The 18,376-nt window shown below is 46.1% G+C and overlaps 4 protein-coding genes across 9 annotated transcripts; 2 read left to right on the forward strand and 2 right to left on the reverse strand.

Moving 5' to 3' along the window:
- Nucleotides 1–94: 94 nt before the first annotated feature.
- On the reverse strand, nt 95–2,721 carry LOC129600680 (BTB/POZ domain-containing protein 6-like). The gene is made up of 6 exons (XM_055499229.1): nt 2,461–2,721; nt 2,272–2,394; nt 1,993–2,182; nt 1,398–1,585; nt 949–1,084; nt 95–704 (listed from the first exon to the last, which is right to left on the reverse strand). The coding sequence occupies exons 1-6, from the start codon at nt 2,592–2,594 to the stop codon at nt 516–518; spliced, it is 960 nt and encodes a 319-aa protein (XP_055355204.1). The 5' UTR covers nt 2,595–2,721; the 3' UTR covers nt 95–515.
- A 118-nt stretch (nt 2,722–2,839) lies between these two features.
- On the forward strand, nt 2,840–6,340 carry LOC129600681 (guanylate kinase-like). The gene is made up of 3 exons (XM_055499230.1): nt 2,840–3,470; nt 4,275–4,567; nt 5,942–6,340. Exons 1-2 carry the CDS (start codon nt 3,063–3,065, stop codon nt 4,554–4,556), a joined length of 690 nt encoding a protein of 229 aa, XP_055355205.1. The 5' UTR covers nt 2,840–3,062; the 3' UTR covers nt 4,557–4,567; nt 5,942–6,340.
- A 458-nt stretch (nt 6,341–6,798) lies between these two features.
- Nucleotides 6,799–12,985, reverse strand: LOC129600676 (uncharacterized). Of its 2 annotated transcripts, XM_055499223.1 has the most exons (6): nt 12,640–12,985; nt 8,931–9,159; nt 8,832–8,859; nt 8,221–8,645; nt 8,070–8,160; nt 6,799–7,969 (listed from the first exon to the last, which is right to left on the reverse strand). In XM_055499223.1, the coding sequence occupies exons 1-6, from the start codon at nt 12,678–12,680 to the stop codon at nt 7,032–7,034; spliced, it is 1,752 nt and encodes a 583-aa protein (XP_055355198.1). In that variant the 5' UTR covers nt 12,681–12,985; the 3' UTR covers nt 6,799–7,031. The 2 variants fall into 2 exon arrangements, with proteins under 2 accessions (XP_055355198.1, XP_055355199.1); XM_055499224.1 differs by lacking the exons at nt 8,832–8,859; nt 8,931–9,159 and having other exon boundaries at nt 8,221–8,656.
- On the forward strand, nt 12,683–17,022 carry LOC129600675 (uncharacterized). Of its 5 annotated transcripts, XM_055499222.1 has the most exons (8): nt 12,683–13,252; nt 13,428–13,898; nt 14,228–14,488; nt 14,554–14,584; nt 14,654–15,072; nt 15,148–15,238; nt 15,319–16,007; nt 16,475–17,022. In XM_055499222.1, exons 2-8 carry the CDS (start codon nt 13,668–13,670, stop codon nt 16,751–16,753), a joined length of 2,001 nt encoding a protein of 666 aa, XP_055355197.1. In that variant the 5' UTR covers nt 12,683–13,252; nt 13,428–13,667; the 3' UTR covers nt 16,754–17,022. The 5 variants fall into 5 exon arrangements, with proteins under 5 accessions (XP_055355197.1, XP_055355193.1, XP_055355195.1 ...); XM_055499218.1 differs by having other exon boundaries at nt 14,554–15,072; XM_055499220.1 differs by having other exon boundaries at nt 13,455–13,898; nt 14,554–15,072.
- Nucleotides 17,023–18,376: the final 1,354 nt, after the last annotated feature.

Raw genomic sequence — 18,376 nt, forward strand, 5'->3', positions numbered from 1 at the left:
CATTAAGCACTTATAAAGTCACCGCTGTCTCGGTATCGAGAAAATTCTCGGTTTAGGCTCGCACAGAGGAGCGCTTATTTTGCGAAAATACGCGTTAAAACCAAGCATTTACTTTGGATTCTTGCATCAAAGATCATCGGCCATTTAGACTAGAGTCATGTCCGTCATCGGAATTAACCAGACTACACTGTAGGACCACAAAAGTGGAAACCAGACACTCGACAAGCGGTTGAAAACTTGAATAGTAAATAACATCAACAATCAAAGTACAGTTACAGCAGAAACACATCCAATGCACACAGTAACTCATCAGCACCGGATCTGGATGCCGGAGCGCCTATCTGCGGTAAAACGCTAACCGAAGCATTCTTTATCCAGTCGCACCACTATACACTGGCAAGAGTAGGCACCAAATAATCCTTGGACGCTCTCGATACAGCAAGTCTTCCCTCTGCCGATAATTGTGAAATCCATTGCATCGAGGCGAGTGGAAATTCATTCGGCGTGAAGAGCGGCTACAAAACAGCGGGGTCAATGAGGCGGATCTTCGGCACCCGCAACGGGGCGCCGCCGCCGGGGGATTCCGCCGGGGGTCCTCGCTTGCGCCGGCCGCGCGATTCCACCGGGAAGGGCAGCGGTGGGCGCACGGCGGCGTGCTTGTACTGGTACAGCGCCACCACTTCGCTGTCCAGCAGCAAACCACTCTGCCCAGCACACATATTATTGTTATTATTATTATTATTATTTTTCCAGCATATTTTTCCTATTATTATTATTAATTTTCATATACCGGCGAAATATAACTGTTCCCTTCAAATACATTTATTTGCAAGGAATGGGTGATATCAAATACGAGATATTACTGTAATTTTAGAGCGCGGAATTGTTAGTTGAATATTTTACTGACGACTGTTTCCGCTGCGCTGATGCAGGGAAACCGCAGCTTACCTTAACGGGTCCATCAGCCAGCTGCGCGTCGGTCATGAGGGGAAAGCGGATGTGGAAGAGCGCCGGGCCCAGCATCTCGCGCAGGTTGCTTGGTGACGGATCCAGGCCGTCACGCAGGCACGCCGCTTCCGCCCATCTGCAATCCAAAAGTACTTCACATTCACTTGAATCCGTTGTTTGAAATAAATAAGTACAGTACCAAATTAAATAAATGCAAAATAAATTAATTAAAATTCAAAAAGGCATTTTATCAGCGAATTTATTATCAAAACGAATAAATGCATCTAAATACTGGACTCTCTAATCTGAATTAATAATCAAATCAAATATTAATTCGCATGTGACTTAATCCTCAATTCGAATTAAACATCCAATCGACTAATCAGAAATTGAAAATAACAAACCGGTGCAGATTAAAAACGAAATAACAACAGACACACAAGACTGACCTCTTAACGGCCGTGTAAATGGCGTTCTCGTCCGCTTGCAAGAGGCGGCTCTGCAGAATACACAGCAGGGTTTCCCGCGACACGCCGCAGAAGCGCTGCGACGGCAGCACCGTGTCGCTGCAGATGTTTAAGCAGTCCAGACAATCATCCGCGATTCGCGTACAACTCTCCAGCGGCCAGCGCTGCGCCTACAATTTAGCAACGAAGCATTAACAATTAAATTAATTAAATTGACAATACATAAATCAATTAGATAAATCAAGTAAAATTAAAACTCAAGTAAAAATTAATCAAGTAAAAAATAAAAATCGAATAAAAACCAAAATTAAATAAATATAAATAAATTAAATTATTGAGAATTAAATAAATACATAAAATAAATTAAAAAAGTAAGCGAAATAGATAAATTAAATGAGTAGAGCAATAGTGACTAACGGAAATTAAATAAAATTATTCAACTAAAAATTAAATAAAAACAGAAATTTAATAACGAGACGCTGCATATATTAAATTCAGAATTAAATAAATATATAGTACGTAACAAAAGTGACAGCAATAATCAAATTTTGTAGAGCAACTGTCACACCGTACTTACATTATCCAGATAATCGAGGCAGTTTTGCTGGTTAATCTGGCGGAAGACGGTGCGCAGCGCCAGCTCCGTCAACCGCGGCAGATTGTACTTGTCGGCGCAGTACAGCACCTCGAACACGCTGTCCACGCCCGACAACGAACAGGGCTCGGGCAGGCCCTCCACGGCTTCCACCGTGCCCGTGTACACAAAACTACAACAATTCCCATTTCCACATTCTCAGAAATTCAATACCATGCAATGAGAAATTAAATACGGCGCAAGTGGCCGTTCACCCGGTACCTCAGCATACTGGCAAACGTCGACGGCAGGATTTCCGGGATATCAATCGGTTGCGCCGTGTTTTCGCGCAGATCGCCGTACAGCATGCGCTCGAAGACGTCGCTGTGGACGCTCAGCAGCAACCTACACCGCATCCCGCGTGTTTTGCAACTGGATCAACAACTGAGGAGGAAAAAGCAGCATCCTTACTTGTGAGCGGAGAAGATCCTCACCTCGCCCCGCTGCCGTCCGACGGCGAACTGCACATCGCTCTTGTCTCCGCTGACCAGCAGCTTCTTCCATCCTCCGTGCGATCCCGCGGCTCGCGGCGCCGTCTCCGACATGACAGCGTCGAGAAATCATACACTTTATAAACCTTGAAAATAAAAAGTAAAAACGAAAAGATATAAACTTGAAAACAGCAAGGCGAGCCAAACTAAAAAGAACCAAAAGGCGAAACAGAAAAATGAATTTAAAAATGCGAAAATAATCTGCTGCGGGATTCTAACGTAACTGCCACCGCCTTGACGATAGCTGCGTTGACGTGACGTTGCCTCGACTGACGGCATTTGCCACTGCATGTCAGAACATGAAAGTGAAAAATCGAAAATCGATGAATTTTTCCCCATTTTTTCTCTGTCCTCATTTTGAAAAACTCTGTGGTTTTTTGTTTCCCCAATTGAAGGGATATTTTTGTGGATAGGATTAGGTATAGTTTACCGAGCGATTGTTGATCGAACGAGACCACTGCGCTGCGCATTCGACATTGTTTTCGTTGTTGATCCCGTTGATTCGCAGTTTTCAGCCTGATCATGTCTTCCCCCGGACCGCATTATTACGACATGGATTTAACCCACGCCCCGGCCCCCTCCGTAGCCCGCTTGGTCGTCATCGCCGGCCCCGCGTGCAGCGGGAAATCGGGCCTGATCAAGCGGTTGTTGACCGATCTGGGCAAGGACAAGATCGGGTTCAGCGTGTCGCACACGACACGGCCGCCGCGGCCCGAGGAGCAGGAGGGCATCCACTACCACTTCTTCACCGACGAGGCCTTCGAGATGGCCGTGCAGAACAACGAGTTCGTCGAGCACACCGAGTTCTGCGGCCACCGCTACGGGACGTCGAAGCGCGCCGTGTTGAGCGTGCTGGAGACGGGCAAACTGTGTCTGCTGCAGCTCAACATGCAGGGCCTCAAGAATCTCAAGAAGCTCGACTTGAATCCGGTGGGTGGGCGCTGCTTTTCTAGCCAAATTTTATTATTTCCGTATCCGTGATTTTTTTGCGATTTTTATCGATTTATTCCGTCATTTTTATGCTTATTGATCAAGTAAAATTCAAAATAATTATTTGGCATGTTATAATGTTATAAGTTATATTTCAATAATAATTGTTATTATTAATTCCAAAATAAGCCAATTTCGAAATTTAACATATGAAAAATCTCGAGCCTAATCCAGTCAGTGCGCGCTGGTTGTCTGGCAAAGTCTATTTTCTGTTTTTCGTCGACGTATTTATTTATGATTTTTTATCATTTCTGCTGATTTATTCTGAATTTTCTTATTTTTTAAGTTATCAATTCCGCCAATTTATTATTTATGATAATTTCACTGATTTAATCCGTTTTGATTTTCATCCGTTGAATCATTTTTTTAAAAATTCGTATTTTTAAATCTTTGTTATTTTTAGTTTTCTTGTTTCTTTTCCGTTGTTCTTATAATCTTGTTATATTTAATGCCTCGATTACTTCAGAAATTTGGTTGATTTATTCTGTGTTTTGGAATTAATATCGTTTTGTGTAATGTTTTACATTTAATTTTCCGGTATTTTTGTGTGTGGTAAATGAATGATTTTTTAAAAAAATTTCTGTTAAACTTTCCCGCGGTACGATTCTCGTGTGCATTATCCTTTAAAAATAGATTAGAATTATTTCCTAGTGTTGTGAACTTGTGAGAGCGACTGATTATTAATTTACGGGGAATAATTATTGTAAGCAGTAAATAAATTATGGTGCTCCTTTTTTGGTGCAGGTGTGCATCTGGATCGACACGCCGAACCTGGAGGAGCTGGAGGAGCGCATCACGGAGCGGGGCGCGGAGTCGGAGGCGGAGCTGGAGGAGCGGCTGGCGGCGGCCAAGGAGGAGAAGGCGTACGGCCGCACGCCCGGCCTCTTCGACTTCCTCATCGTCAACGACAACTTCGACGTGGCCTACGACGAGCTCAAGCAGCTCATCGAGCGCCTCTACACGCAGACCGCCCACCAGCAGCAGCAACAACAACACGACCAGGCCAACAGCCACGCATCACCCTAAATCCACAAAACGTAAGCCGGTATTTTCTTCCTATTTTTGTCTTTATTTTCCTTTCTTTTTTCCTTGTTTTTCGTTTAATTTTTATTTTTTTTCCTTATTTGATATTTTCTTAGCTTGTTTCTTCTTCATTAAGAGGGTATTTTTTCCTTGTTTTTTCTTTGAGTTTCTTCTTGAAATGTTTATCAATTTTCTGTATGCTGTGTTGTTTTCCCTTATTTTTAGTTATATTCGTAGGTTCATTTCTCAATTTTCTGTACTACTTGGTATTATTTTATGGTTTCATCTCTTCTTCATTTTGATAGTATTTTTCGTAGTTTTCTTCTTCATTTTTCATTATCAGATTTTTTGGGGTAAAATTTATTCATTTCTATCCGTACTGTAAGTGTTAAGTAGAGGTTTAGCTGTATTTCCTCTTAATCTTTTATTGGTTTCTATATTTATTTTTTATCTTCGTACTTGTATACTGTTATCCGTAATAATTAATTTTTTAATTAAGTACGTACTGTGCTAGCATTTTCTTTTCCGTGGCGGTTCGTATTGTGGAAAGATAAAAATGCGGAGAAATTATTGCATGTTTCCAGGGAAACCCTTAAATTAGGCTAAATTAATTTTCTGGCTATACAAGTACTCGTACGGTATTTTCTTGTAAGTTGCGTTCGTGTAGCGTAGTAGACGTATACTTGATGGAATTCCTTGGTTAACCGTTCATCGGTGCCGCGTTATTTGCCGGTGTTGTTGTGCTTTGGCTAATCTCCACGTGCGACTGGCGCGCATGTGCTCCGGCGTGTTTGGCTTTCTCTGGCCGGCGTTGACTGTGCCGCGGGCTGTTTTTACCGCTCTCACCATCAGCTGTTCGGCTAACCGGTGCATGCGCTATTCACGTCAACACTTTCCTGAATTTGGCCTTTTTTGTTTCTTCTTTCGTCCTCCCGGAACAAAACTACGCTGCTGACTGGATTGAATCTGAACCACCTAATTTTACTCTTAACTGCTTTGTATTTTACAGTAGTAAAATTGAACAAAACAAAATTTAATAAATTTTTTATCGTGCAAAACGTCAACATTTAAAAACCGTCGTTGTACAAACTGTATGCAGAATTTTCTGGGAAAAATCTGAGACTGGATAGAATTTGTACCATCAATGTTTACACATATGTACTCGTATGATACGTATTTTATGTATTTCTTATTTAACCGATTTTTAATTCAGTAAAATTTTGGACTTAATCGATTAGATTGATTAGAGTTTGGTAAAAAATACCGGGAAAAAATCGCAGAATAAATGCGTGTACAGTAGCTTGCGTTGAATTTTCGCAAAATTAATACACAGAAAATTGTGGCAAATAGAACTTTTTACATTGTCGGTAAATGTTGTGTCGTTGTAGGTCGTTGGATTTCTTGGCGTTGGGGAATGTGAAGCAAGCTGGGAAATTATTTATTAGAAAATACAGATACCGGCACAGAAATGCACTTTGTTGGTTGTTTTTTTTGTAAGATTTTGCGCGTGAGGATGAATGTGATGTGGATGCTTTTTTATCTCTCCATGTAACGTTGTGACATTAGGCTCGAATTGACTTAATCCATTTGTATTTCGATCATCATTCTAATTCTGTACAGCTGTACTCTATATTTCCGATATTTTTCTTGTTATGTGCTGCAAAAACCCGCATTTAATTCAGTGCTTGCCTATTTCTTCGGTCTGCATGGAAAAAAAATCTTCAACGCAGTTATTTTCTGTACTAAAATTGGTATAATAATAAATTTTAAAACAGTTTAAAATGTATTCAGTTCATTTCGATGCAAAAAATGAACATTTATGAACGTCGTTATACTCCTGCGTGAATCGACAAACGTAAAAACTCCCGCAGAAAGAAGATAACAAATTTGAAATCTTAGAAAATATTGGACTTTAAAATGAATTTTTCAATAATAATCCTGTCACTAATTAAAAATCTAGTTTTGCCGTTACCGGAAAAAATTATAAAAACTACGCAATTGTGGTCGTAGAGTAACCAAAAAAATGCATTTGTTTTAATAGCGTCAACAAATAAAATCTGATTCGGTCGTTTGTGAAAAAAATCGTAGAAAAACCGCGCAATACAAATAGACAGTGAAGAGGTCATGTTCCCGTGCTGCGGGCGTAACGATATGCCTAACAGAAAAACTCATATCTAACAAATTTAAGAAAAAAAATGTGGTTTGTACAGAATATAGTTTGCGTACTTCTGTGTTGCTTTTTTAATCATATTGGTATCTTCGATTTTTTCATTGGACAAAGTTACAGATTAATTAAGTTATTTGTACTTTTGCTTCCGAACTCTTCTGAACTTGGACTTTGAAGAGAGCATTAAAAATAGGAAAATTAAAAACAGGAAAAACACGTCAAAAGAATTCGGATTCAACAGGTAAAAAGAAGCAAGGTCAACAGAAAAGCTCTTCAAAATCATCGTGAGGCGGGGTCATACGAGGACGTAACTACTTGGCCGTTTTCTTGCTGCGCCTGCACCAGTACCCCTTCCAATCCTTCAACAGTTGCACAAAATACCGGCCCAAGGGAACGGTGAACTGCCGGGAGGATCCGTCTGGATACAAGATATCCAGGTTGAACTGCACACGGTCGTGGATGTTGCTTTCGACGGCGCGGTGCGTATACACGAGATGCATATCAAAAACACGCAGGATATCGGCGGCCGACATCGTCTGCACCTGCCGATCATACACTTTCTCGCCGCTCACTTCGAAAGGTTTCTTATGACCTTTAGCGCCCGGCGCGGCTCGACTATCCACCTCGTTGGTCGGCGTCATAGTGCGGGGATCGGCGACGCGACGAAAAACGTACAGGGCCGCCCAGAATGCCTCCTGTTCCGGCGGCTGATCGCTGAACTTGACGGCAAGGCAATACTGGATCTGCGTCGCCGGGCCCAGCAGATTAGCCGCTTTTAGGAACGCGTGTGTGGTCTTCTCGTGGGTGAAAGCCACTTGACAAGCGATGACATCCGGACTGGGAGCATCTCCCGTTAACAAACTGGAAAACGTCAGTATCTCATCGACTTTCGCTTTGTACACTATGCCGCAGCCCAGCCTGTCGGCAATCCCCTCCAAATCCACTGCTGCATAAGAAGTAAAATCATCATCGTCAATCGAGGGGTTCAGCTGCTTCTTGACCGCGTCCATCAGCTGGCTGACGGCACCGCTGTGGACGGCGGAGGCGCGGGCTACGGCGTACGTCCAGTTCATGTGTACCAGAAGGCGACACGAGCCGCGGTACTCGTCCGCGTAGTACTCCCAGTCCGCGGTGTCGTAATCACTGTGCAATCCCACAGCGAATGCTACATCCGTCGCGAACAGCCGGGCGGCCACCAGGGCCTGCACCTGGTCCAGGTCGCGGATCAACGCCGGTTTATTAGACATTTCTGCAGAACAACCAAAAACACAAGTTGCAAATTATGCAGCATAAACGGTCCAGAGGCACTACCAATTCCGTAGCCGTAAGAGGTATGCCTGCACACCTACCCAGGGATTCCGGGAGTTCGTGTCCGCTAATCAAGCGGCCGACGGTGGACAGCAGAGTGTCCAGCACAGCCAGGAAGCGCGCCGTCGTCTCCTGCAACATACAGAAAATGGGAAATGTGAAGGAAAGATGACTGGGGACAAAACAACTCACTTGGCGATCGCCACCGGTAAACAGCTGACCGACTAACGGCTCAACGACGCTGCCAAGCTCCACCCGCAGCTCCTCGGAAACAGCATACCGCAGAGCTTTACTCATCCCGCCCGCGACGCCTAGAACCGCTTCGCGCTCGGTGTCACGGCAGCTGCGAAGCGCATGCAGCGCACTGTCGGACAGCTCCCCCGGGGCGGCCAGCGTCGCCGACAGGACCTTCAGGCGGGAGCGGCGCTGCAGGAGGATCAGCTGGCAGGCCGACGCCAGCAGCAGGCACTGCCGGGGGGCCAGCTCATCGGCCACGCTGAACAGCTGCGCCTGTTGGCCGCGGAAGGCCGCGTATCCGTCGCGCTGCAGCGTCGCGACCACTTCCTCCACCGGGAACGAGCCGGATGCGGCGCTGTCATCCGCACTCGCGGCATCTCCTGCAAAACAGCTGCAGCCACTTACAGCACGACAGGGCGAAAGAAAATGAAAATTCCAGATTCGAAATCAGCGCATCAAATAATCTCTAACAAGCCAGTTTCAAGCGATTTGACCGTGTACTTTTCGAGATCTGGAAAATATGACCGGCGTCCGCGCTCAGCGGACTGATTAACCGCACGACGTACCTAACCTGTTTAGCCTCGTTCTCACTTCCTGTACAGCAGACAAGAGAGCAACACTGTCAGAGAAGCGCAGCGAGGTTCCAGGCAAACAGACACGACTACCTCAATGATCTCGGCGGCATTGACGGGGAAGGGCGCTTGCGGGGCAAAAGGTCGGGAAATATCGCGGGTTGTAGTGTTGTTGCCCTGGGACGGGAGGGCAGCTAAGGGGCGGGCCGTGGCGAGGCCTCGGTCGCCCGGGCGGCACGACCAGGACGGCCAGAGAATATCGCCGTCCAGTGCGAACAGCCGCAACGGTTGCCCTCGGCTGGCTGTGGAAGGGAATGGTATCCTGTTCAAGGAGTGAATTATCCAGTTATCAGTCGGCAACTGCTATTACTCCAGTACACCCGAATGGAAATTAGGTAAAAAAGGGTAGTGTGGCGTGCCGAGCTCAGCTGCATTGACTGCTTGTACAGTGCTGTATAGTGTCTACTGATCCTCATCCGTTTATTGTTTATTGTTTATTGTACGGCAGGCAGGTAACCCATTAAAAGGCTAGGATCGAGTTCTAGCCTGGGAATTTAAACCTGGCTAAATAACAGGAATCATGAAATTAGAGCAAAAGCCACAAAACAAGAGAAGTACTAAGAAAAGAAAGGCATCAATTAATAGTAACATGCTTCAGTGATTTACGAAAAACAGCAAGCGAACTGCTCTTAAGAATGTCGCTTCCGGCCTCGGTTAGCTGGCTCATAACGTTGTTCAGCCTCCACGCCAACGTGGACTTCCCCGTCCTTGTCCTTCCCTGTCCTTCGATGAAGGTCCTGTTTCCGCTTCGAAGGCTGTACGGTTTGGAATCGTGTTTTACGACGATCATTTCGGTGAGGTAACGGGGCACTTGGAACTTCTCCGGGTGCAGAATTTTGTAAAGCCAAGTTGCTTCCTGGTGTTTCCATCGCTTAAACAGTGGCGTTATCTCGTATTGCTTCATCAGGTCGGTGGTGGACACTTCGGCATAGTTGGCAATAGCTCGAATGGCTTTTCTTTGCGCGACAGCCAGCGGCTCCAGCGTGGACACAGGCGCACCGCTCCACACAGTGGAGCAACGGTCCAGATGAGACTGGACAAATGCGTGATAAAGTCCAACGCGTTGGGGCACCGGCAGCCCGCTCTTCACACTGTTTATGAGGGCGACTCCATGATAAGCACTTTTTTGAACCTTTTTAATTTGGTCGGTCCATTTTAAATGCTCGTCAATTATCACTCCCAAGTGCTTCACTGATTTTTCCGGTTCAAGCTTATGCCCATTCAAATCAACCGACACGATGCTTTTGTCCCGACTGTACGCTGAAGTGATCATGAGCAGCTTAGACTTCTTTTCATTGACAACCAAGCGGTTCAGTTCAAACCACTCACAAATTATTGGAAGCACAGCGGTTATTTTGTCTGCTGCACCTGACTTCGTGTCTGCTATCGCATAGCAGATCGTGTCATCAGCGAAACTTTCTAACCGGACATCAGGACAACGTAAATTTATTTTCAACAATTCGTTCAGGTAAATGATAAAAAGTAATGGACCGAGAATGGAACCCTGTGGCACACCTGCGTACACACGTTCCCATGAAGACATCCGCTCACCAATTCGCACCCGTTGCATTCTGCCAATGAGATACGAGTGTAACCATTCAAGTGCATCACTGTTGAAACCAAGATCGCGCAGTTTTATTAATAACAAATCATGACACACTGAAGGAAAAGCACTTTTTAGATCAAGGAAAACACAAGCCACCGCCTTTTTGTTGTCAACAGCCTTTTTCCATGTTTCCGTCACTTTAAGAAGCAACGTTTCACACGAATGACCGTTTCGAAACCCAGACTGGCATTCAGATAGAATGTCGTGACTTTTCAAAATTTAACAATTTGCGACTGTGCAACTTTTCAAACACTTTCGACAGATTACACAATAAGGATATCGGCCGCACTTGATCTACCGATTTTGGCTGACCGCACTTCGGCAGGGCGATTACTTCAGCTTTTTGAAAATGTCTGGAAATATTTTTTGATAAAACACTGATTGATCAGGTGAGTCATAGGCTCCACCAGCAGTGGATAAATCTCCTGCAAGAGTTTATGCGGGATACCGTTAGGCCCGGCGCATTTGTTCTTGCTGAGAATGTTCGTAAACGCTTCCGCAACTGTCACAGCAGTTACCTGTTCAAACGCAAACAACGGAGACTCGCTGGCAGCTGGTACCGCCGCCGGCGGGTGGGGCTTCCGTGTTCTCCCATCTGGGCGAAGTGTTTATTCAATTCATTAGGTTCAAAGTCCACAACAACATTCGGTTTACTTCGATTCAGCATCCGGTTTAATTCCCGCCAAACTGCAGCACCGTTTTGGAGTTCTGCTCAAAGTAACGTCTTTTGGCTTCTTTGATTTTAAGAGTTACTTCGCGCTTTAAATGTTTAAATTGTCGATTATTACTTTCGTAATCGGAAGTATTTTTCGACAGTTTTTACGTTTATACGCGAGATCTTTTCTTTAGAAGCCTTTTGATGTCACCTGTTACCCAAGGAGCAGTTTTCTGAGAAACGTGTTTAGAACGTAATGGAAAACACGAATCAACAATTTCAAACAAACCACACACAAAATTCGTTACTTCAGAATCCACGTCGCTGTAGTCGACGTAATTGACGTATTTCTTGGTAAATTCAAAAACCTTGCCCTTAAACTGATCGATTTGCGTCGCTTTCCAGTCTCGAAAACTCTCAGTGCGATGTTGCGGTTTCTTACATGGAAAAGCTGCAATAGTTTTACATACGCGGTGGTCGGAAATATCAGTGTCTGCTGGAAGGCACGGCAAATATGAGCTGGCTGGTCTGCATAGAATGTGGTCAATCTTCGACTGGGATACGTTCAGGATATTATCGGGTTTCTTCAAGTACTGCGCTACTCGAGTGTACCCGATTACATTATCTGCGAGCGAAAAATCTTCAATAAAATCGACAGATAGTTTGTAAAAAGAACTTTTAGAATTAGGAGAAATATCGATATTAAAATCGCCCATAACCACATGATCGTAATCGGGATACTTCAGCAGGACCTCTCGCAAATGATCAAACAGCATTTGGGTCTCCGACGTATTACTATCCGGCTGACGATACACAATACCCAAAATGATTTTTCTACCAGAAATACGCAATTTTAACCACAAACACTCGAAGCCCTTAACCTGAAAGTTTACTTCTATACGAACGGCGCTAATGAAGTAGGGAACATAACAGATAATTCCTCCACCGCGCTGCTTCCCGTGAATTTCAGATCGGTCGGTGCGAAACAAACAGTAGTCCGGGATACAATAAATCTGGTCTGGATCAAGCGATGAAAGATGAGTTTCCGTAAGAGCAAAAACTTTAGATACATTATCATCAAAGCCAAGATAGCGGGTTACAACATCTAGTTTATCGTAAGAGAAACCTTGAATGTTCAGATGGTAAAACTCAAGTGCTGGCTTTTGAGCGTAGACATCTCACACATTGGACTTAGCAGGCTATACTATAGATCATTCGATAGAGAAAAAGCTCTTTTACTTGCCAGAACTAAAAGTAAGAAGAGAAAGTTTGTACAAAATGAATTATTTAAAGAAAACTACGCTGGCTGCGCGGATTAAAATTTATCCGCCAGCCAGCCAGCCAGATGGCGGATAAATTGGCTCGTCCAGCGTCCAGCCAGCCAGGTGCGTCCAGCCAGCCAGATGTACACTGGCTCTGTGGATGCCACTGATGATCTGAAGGTTAATCTTGTCGTGTCGTGCGTACCGTGTCGTGCGTACCTGGATGCTGCGATACGAGTTGCTCGGCGCCAGGGGATCATTCTGGGATTGGGATGCCAGCTGGAAACAATTCGCTTAGGCAGGTTTCGTCAGTGTCCATGATTCATGGACGTTTGCATCAGCTGGATGCAGCACAGGCTGCACAGCATAGCACTTTTGCCGTTCTACAGTAACCAGAAATTACAAAAGTATTCCATATTCTCCGCCCAATGTTTAATGCACAGGGTTCGAGAGGTCAACTGATTCACAAATGACGTTCCGCGTGAGTAAATCAGCAGATGGAGAAAACGAGTGGAGAAGCAATTCAGGAGATTCAGGGAATTGTAAGCAGAAAATAAATTAACGAGAAAGCTGAAAGCTGAAAATGTTGAAAATACTTTGTGTAAGCATATGTAACAGTTGCAACCTTCCCGGTCTGGCAGCGCGATTTGGCTTTATTTTCTCTCATTGATGAAAATTCTGTGTCAGTCAGTCTGTCGATTCTGTGAGGCTGCGAGCTATTACTGTTTTTTGTCTTTTTGACTTGATGATAATTACCAAGGATGATGATAATCTCGATGGGAAATAATTCGCACTGATTAAAAGAGATCATTTTGGTTAGAATAATCGCCAGGTAAGGTGGTGCAGGTGGAAAGATGGCTGGCTAACGGCGACGGGCTGCGTGCTGAGTGTTTGAGAGCTCAGTCTGCGCAGAGCTGACAACTCTGCAGCAGCATGCAGTCTGCCAGACGAGAAAACTGTTTTTCGGGGCCGTTTTGTCAGTGCAGACACTTTTGAGTATTTTGTAGACTTTCCAGCGGGTGTCGTGTTACTAGTGGCATCATCTCCGCGGCTCCGGCTCAGAAATAGTTCTTTGGTTGTTCCTTCGACAGCGACGTCCTCTCTATGTGCTGCGTGCTGTACGGCTCTGTCAGGCGCCGTTGCTGCCGTCCTGCAGGCGATGACACTCACTGTCTGCAGGCAGCGTTAGTCCTCTCCGCAGTGCACCACATCTTGCACATACTACGCTCAGCGCTCCGTGGACCGCGATGATGCGGCGCACACTGGCCGGTTCCCTGTACTGGCGCCGCGGCTGCGGGCGTGCCGCGGGCGCTGTACGCCGCAGTGCGCTGCGCCGTCCCCTCCGGACCACCCCCGCCGCCTACCAGACCGTCGCGGAGGCGGAGGCCGGCCTGCCCCTCTACGACCACATCATCAACCAAACGCTGCGCGCCTTCACCGAGCAGGTCCCCATCTGCTGGCGCTATCTCGGACGCCAGGTGAGCATTTCTGTATTAATTTTTATGCTTTTTATACAAGGTGTTAGTAATATTATCCAAATTAAAGGTTTTCTTTATCGATTTGGCTGTAATTATTTTGTGAATTTGTAGCTAATTATAATTTATTTTGTCGTATAATTAAATGGTTTCGGTAGTAAGTAGTTTGTCATTTTCTTGTAAATAATTGGATGCATCTTGCCAGTTTTGTTGCGGTTTAGGGGAGCGGAAGATCCGCCATGCGGTGTGCCTGTTTATTTTCCCCACAATAATTCTGTGGTTTATATAAGGTGTCCGCAGCCGGTTTTCTCTTTATTCGCGGTTCATTTCAGATTGGTTCGTTGCAGTTGGCCGGCATACCCTGCGGAATTCCCAACGGACAGGTCCCCGTCCGTCGCGAGGGGACGAAGCCTGACACCGGCGGAGGAGCGCGGCCGGGCGGTTGCCTCCTCGCGTCCGTCGGCAGCCGGTTCCCGGGCGCTGTCCGTCGTCTTCCCCTCGTGAGTCCGCGCTACATGACTGTCCGGCGCAGCTCGAAGGCATTCGTCCCGCAAGCGCCGGTTACCCCGGCTGACGCGCGCGATCTAATCGAGGTGTCTGGCCCGTGTTTTGCCCGGGTGTGATCCGTACTGGCTTCTATGTCCGTTGTCGTTTGCAGAGACTCCGTGAGAAACTCGGCGAGGCTGACGGTCAGTTGTGGAGCAGTGTGCCGTATCAACTGTCGGGTCTGACTGACCTGGTTGGCGTTCGTTTCGCAGAAGACAGTGCGGAGGCCAGCGCCGAGTCCGGCTCATTCCCGGTGGAGGAAGTGGTCGCTGCGCTGCAGCGCGAGGGATACGCGGCCGTCCGCGTCCAACTGGCGCGGCTGTTCAGCGTGGCCGATGAGCTGGCCCCCCGGCAGTGCTTGCGGCTGGCGTCGGCCTGCCAGCTCATCCTTTTGCAGCGCCGCTCCCGGCTGAAGGTCTTGTCGGCGACGCTGACCGCCCCAGGGGAGCTGTCCGACACTGCTCAACGCGCGCTGCAGGACTGCGTTCGCGCGGAGCGACATATTGTTCTGGATGTCGCAGGTAGGCTGAATAATCTCATGGGCTACGCCGTTGAACATGAATTACGGGAGGAGCTGCAGAGCGCGGTGGAACCGTTAATCGGCCAGTTGTGGACCGGTGGCAATCGCGAAGTGAGTAGGCGTGTCCACTGTCAATTTTTTCAGCGCATCCTCCGATTTGACGTGTTTTTTTCGTGTTTCTTGCAGGAGATGACCTCCCGCCTACTCACCGGGCTGGACACCTTGCTGTCCGCCGTCGGCTGTTTGATCAGGGGACACGAGCTGCCGCCGACGCTGGGTGGGTGGGTGCGCCCGTCGCGCACCGCGTTGTGTGCCTGTGACGCCCGCTCTTAGTTACCTTTGTGTTTCGGTTTGCAGACTTGCTGCAGAAACCCCCTTTGATCCGTGACCTCGACCAGCTGGCCGCCCTCGTCGAAGCCAGTGTCTTTCCGCCGGATGTCCAGTTGGCTGTGGGTCGGCACAGTGATTACGCGGACGCCGAGTGGCGCTACTTCGTGGACCACTACGATGGACCCTGTCGGATTGCGGTCCATATGGGCTGGGTGTACGCCGTTCTCCGCGCCACCTCCGTCCACGGTGGCGCCGCCAGCGAACTGATGGACGCCGTCAAGAGGGGGTTAAACGCCAAGAGACAGGATTTCATGTCGCAGACGGAGGTGGATCTGAAGGATGTCGTGGATCGACTGGGCTGTGGAGTCTTACACCCGCGTAAACCCGCAGCGATAGTGGAGTTCTCGGGACTGGTGACAGGAGAATTTAACGAGAAAAATCCGGATGTCCTCGTCCTGGAGATCGCCTTTACCCATGAGCAGCATGCCCTCCTGTTTATCGAGGCGGCCAATTTGTTGGGCCCCGCGACCAACTTCCAGTATTGTCTCGCTCTCAAAGTAAACGACCGCTCCCCCGAGACGTCGCCCTTCTACGCCGCACTCTACGTTTTCAAACGTGTAGCCAATCCGTGTACTAAGCCGCCGACGCGCTCCACCAGCTGCAGACCGGCCCACGAAGGCCTGCCGGTGGGGAGTGGCCATCCAGCGGAGTACGAGGTCAGCATAGCGATAATTAAACTCTTAATTATGCTGGGAATTAAACATTATGATTATTTCCATGAAAATTATGGCAATTTTGATTATGCTGAGCATAATTAAAATTGCGCCTTTTTAATTAAGCTTTATAGGTCATTTTTAATTATACTTAAGCTTAATTATGAGTCAAATTATGAATAATATGAATAGCTTGATTAAAAGAAAATGGATTTTAATTATGATAAGCAAAATTAAGATTGGGCAATTTTAATTATGCATCAGTTTAATTAAAATTTTTGAATTTTGATTATGCTGATCATAATTAAAATTGAAAAATTTTGAATTTTGATTATGTTGATCATAATTAAAACTGAAAATTTTTGAATTTTGATTATGCTGAGCATAATTAAAATTGATCAGTTTTCAATTATTATAAGCTTAATCAAAATTATAAGCAAAATAATTATGATGAGTTTAATACTCACTAGGTCAGCGGAGAGCGCGTAACTAATGAGAAAGCAAGGAACATGTCTGTTGCCGATATTCGGCGCATTTTCGACATGGAGATGGTCTTCAGACACCGCGCCGACGACAGCAATTTGATGGATCCCGTGGAGTTCCGTCTGGACATCCAGTATCCGGATGGCTCGTGGCAAGTGTTCAGCATTTCCCTTGGCATATTTTTCCCGTATGTGAGAGGCCTTTGGGTGCAATACTTTAAAAAGCAAGCCGAAATAAAAGCGATCCGGAAGTCCGGGGCCAAGTAAAGAGAGGGCGTGAGGAGGATTGTGATGTTGATGCTTTGTATCTCTGCATATAGCACTGTGACATTGGCCTGAATTATGCCAACTCTTTTGTGTTTCGAGCATCGTTCGATACAGCTGTGCGTTATTTCCCATATTTTTCCCTGTTATGTGCTGTAAAAAACTGCATTTATCGTATTCCATTACTTGCTTTTTTCTTCGGTCTGCATGGACAAGTCTTCAGTGCAATCATGGCCTACTGAAACCAGAAAATTAAAATGTGTTAAATTTCATATCCTGCACAAGAAAACAAAATTTATAACCGTCGTTATGCAACAAAATAGATAATGAAAAATTGATTATAAAGAATTGTCGCAAAAAATACGATATTAAATCTGTAAAGTGCCGTCAAGATTTCTAAAAAAATCAGGCAGTAGTTCGGTTTTATTGTTTCATATGGTTCACCTCGAGCATGGACGGAATAAGCACATAAAGAGAAATATTTATCAATTTTAAAATGGTTATAATAGTTGCTAAAATCTGAAACCGTCGTTATACGTATTAGTACTGTACTGACACCCGTCCCCATGGATCTATTTTAATACCGTCAATAAATAATAGTTAAATTGCTCCGGTACAGAAAAATTCACCGAAAAATCACGAACAAAAATCAGACAGTAAATTGGACAAAAACCTGTAATTTGCGCGTGGACGAGCCGTCGGCGGCGAGCGCGTCGGCGATCTCCTGGCGGATGTCCTGCATATTATCGCGGTACGTCGGTTCGATTAACAGGGTGCCGATGGCGGTGCGGATCTCGTCGGCCGGCACGATGTGCCCGAAGAACATGTCGGTATTGCTCAGCATCAGCGCCGCGCCGCGCTTGACCAGCAGCTGCCCGATGCTGCGCTGGTCGGCGACAGCGGCCAGGATTAAACCGGGAGGTCCTGGAAGATGTCCTGCCTCTCGAAGGGGATCGTCGCCGTGATGTCCTTCAGCGGCAGCGGCTAGCGCAGGGCTACATACAGTACGTACTGCCTTCACATTTTATTAATTTTCGCGATTGACGATTCTCGCCAGGATGGTACCCTGTGGCGGTTGGCAGCCGTGCGCCTACGGTGCGCCGGGAAGTCATCGTAGGCCCATAACAATAAGTGCTTATTCCGGCACTTTTTAAACAGCGTGCGTTCGCAAACTATGTTGTTGGTTAATTAGACAGATACATGAAAATTTACAGAAAAGCATCATCTGCAAACGAGGAAAAAATGTGTGATAAAAATGTTGGCGGTATTGTTAAATTTAGCGTTAATGCTGTGGCCACGGTATTGGATTACCGCCTCGAAAATTTTAGCACACGAAGAGAAACAGAGCGAATGCATAATTCCCTGTTGGCGCACTTCAAGATCCCTGTTCGTTAGTGACGTCAAAAAGACACACTGCCAGTCTGCAGTCTCGGCGAGAATCACGAATATATATACTTCGCTTTGCCCATTATTTTAATCAGTACCGCTTTAGGGATCAAATCCGATCAATATATTAATCACTTTACTGAATTGACAGCCTCTGTGTCGGGCGGCTACATGAACAACCACGGCTGACTCAAATGCAGTCTATTCATTACATACCATTCAGTCCATGCAGTCTATGCA

Source organism: Paramacrobiotus metropolitanus, unplaced genomic scaffold (assembly GCF_019649055.1).
Source record: "Paramacrobiotus metropolitanus isolate TYO unplaced genomic scaffold, Prichtersi_v1.0 Parri_scaffold0000189, whole genome shotgun sequence".
NCBI classification, from domain to species: Eukaryota; Metazoa; Tardigrada; class Eutardigrada; order Parachela; family Macrobiotidae; genus Paramacrobiotus; species Paramacrobiotus metropolitanus.

Excerpts from the sequence above, each read along its gene's own strand:
- LOC129600680 (XM_055499229.1), bottom strand. The coding sequence starts at position 2,594 with ATGTCGGAGACGGCGCCGCGAGCCGCGGGATCGCACGGAGGATGGAAG. Across the intron at positions 2,183-2,271 it reads ACGTTTGCCAGTATGCTGAG|TTTTGTGTACACGGGCACGG; the intron begins GTACCGGGTGAA and ends GAATTGTTGTAG. Across the intron at positions 1,085-1,397 it reads ATTTACACGGCCGTTAAGAG|ATGGGCGGAAGCGGCGTGCC; the intron begins GTCAGTCTTGTG and ends TTTGGATTGCAG.
- LOC129600681 (XM_055499230.1), top strand. The coding sequence starts at position 3,063 with ATGTCTTCCCCCGGACCGCATTATTACGACATGGATTTAACCCACGCC. Across the intron at positions 3,471-4,274 it reads AGAAGCTCGACTTGAATCCG|GTGTGCATCTGGATCGACAC; the intron begins GTGGGTGGGCGC and ends TTTTTGGTGCAG.
- LOC129600676 (XM_055499223.1), bottom strand. The coding sequence starts at position 12,680 with ATGATCCCCTGGCGCCGAGCAACTCGTATCGCAGCATCCAG. Across the intron at positions 9,160-12,639 it reads ACTCGTATCGCAGCATCCAG|GATACCATTCCCTTCCACAG; the intron begins GTACGCACGACA and ends CTCCTTGAACAG. Across the intron at positions 8,860-8,930 it reads ATGCCGCCGAGATCATTGAG|GAAGTGAGAACGAGGCTAAA; the intron begins GTAGTCGTGTCT and ends TCTGCTGTACAG.
- LOC129600675 (XM_055499218.1), top strand. The coding sequence starts at position 13,668 with ATGATGCGGCGCACACTGGCCGGTTCCCTGTACTGGCGCCGCGGCTGC. Across the intron at positions 15,073-15,147 it reads GGACCGGTGGCAATCGCGAA|GAGATGACCTCCCGCCTACT; the intron begins GTGAGTAGGCGT and ends TGTTTCTTGCAG. Across the intron at positions 15,239-15,318 it reads CGAGCTGCCGCCGACGCTGG|ACTTGCTGCAGAAACCCCCT; the intron begins GTGGGTGGGTGC and ends TTCGGTTTGCAG.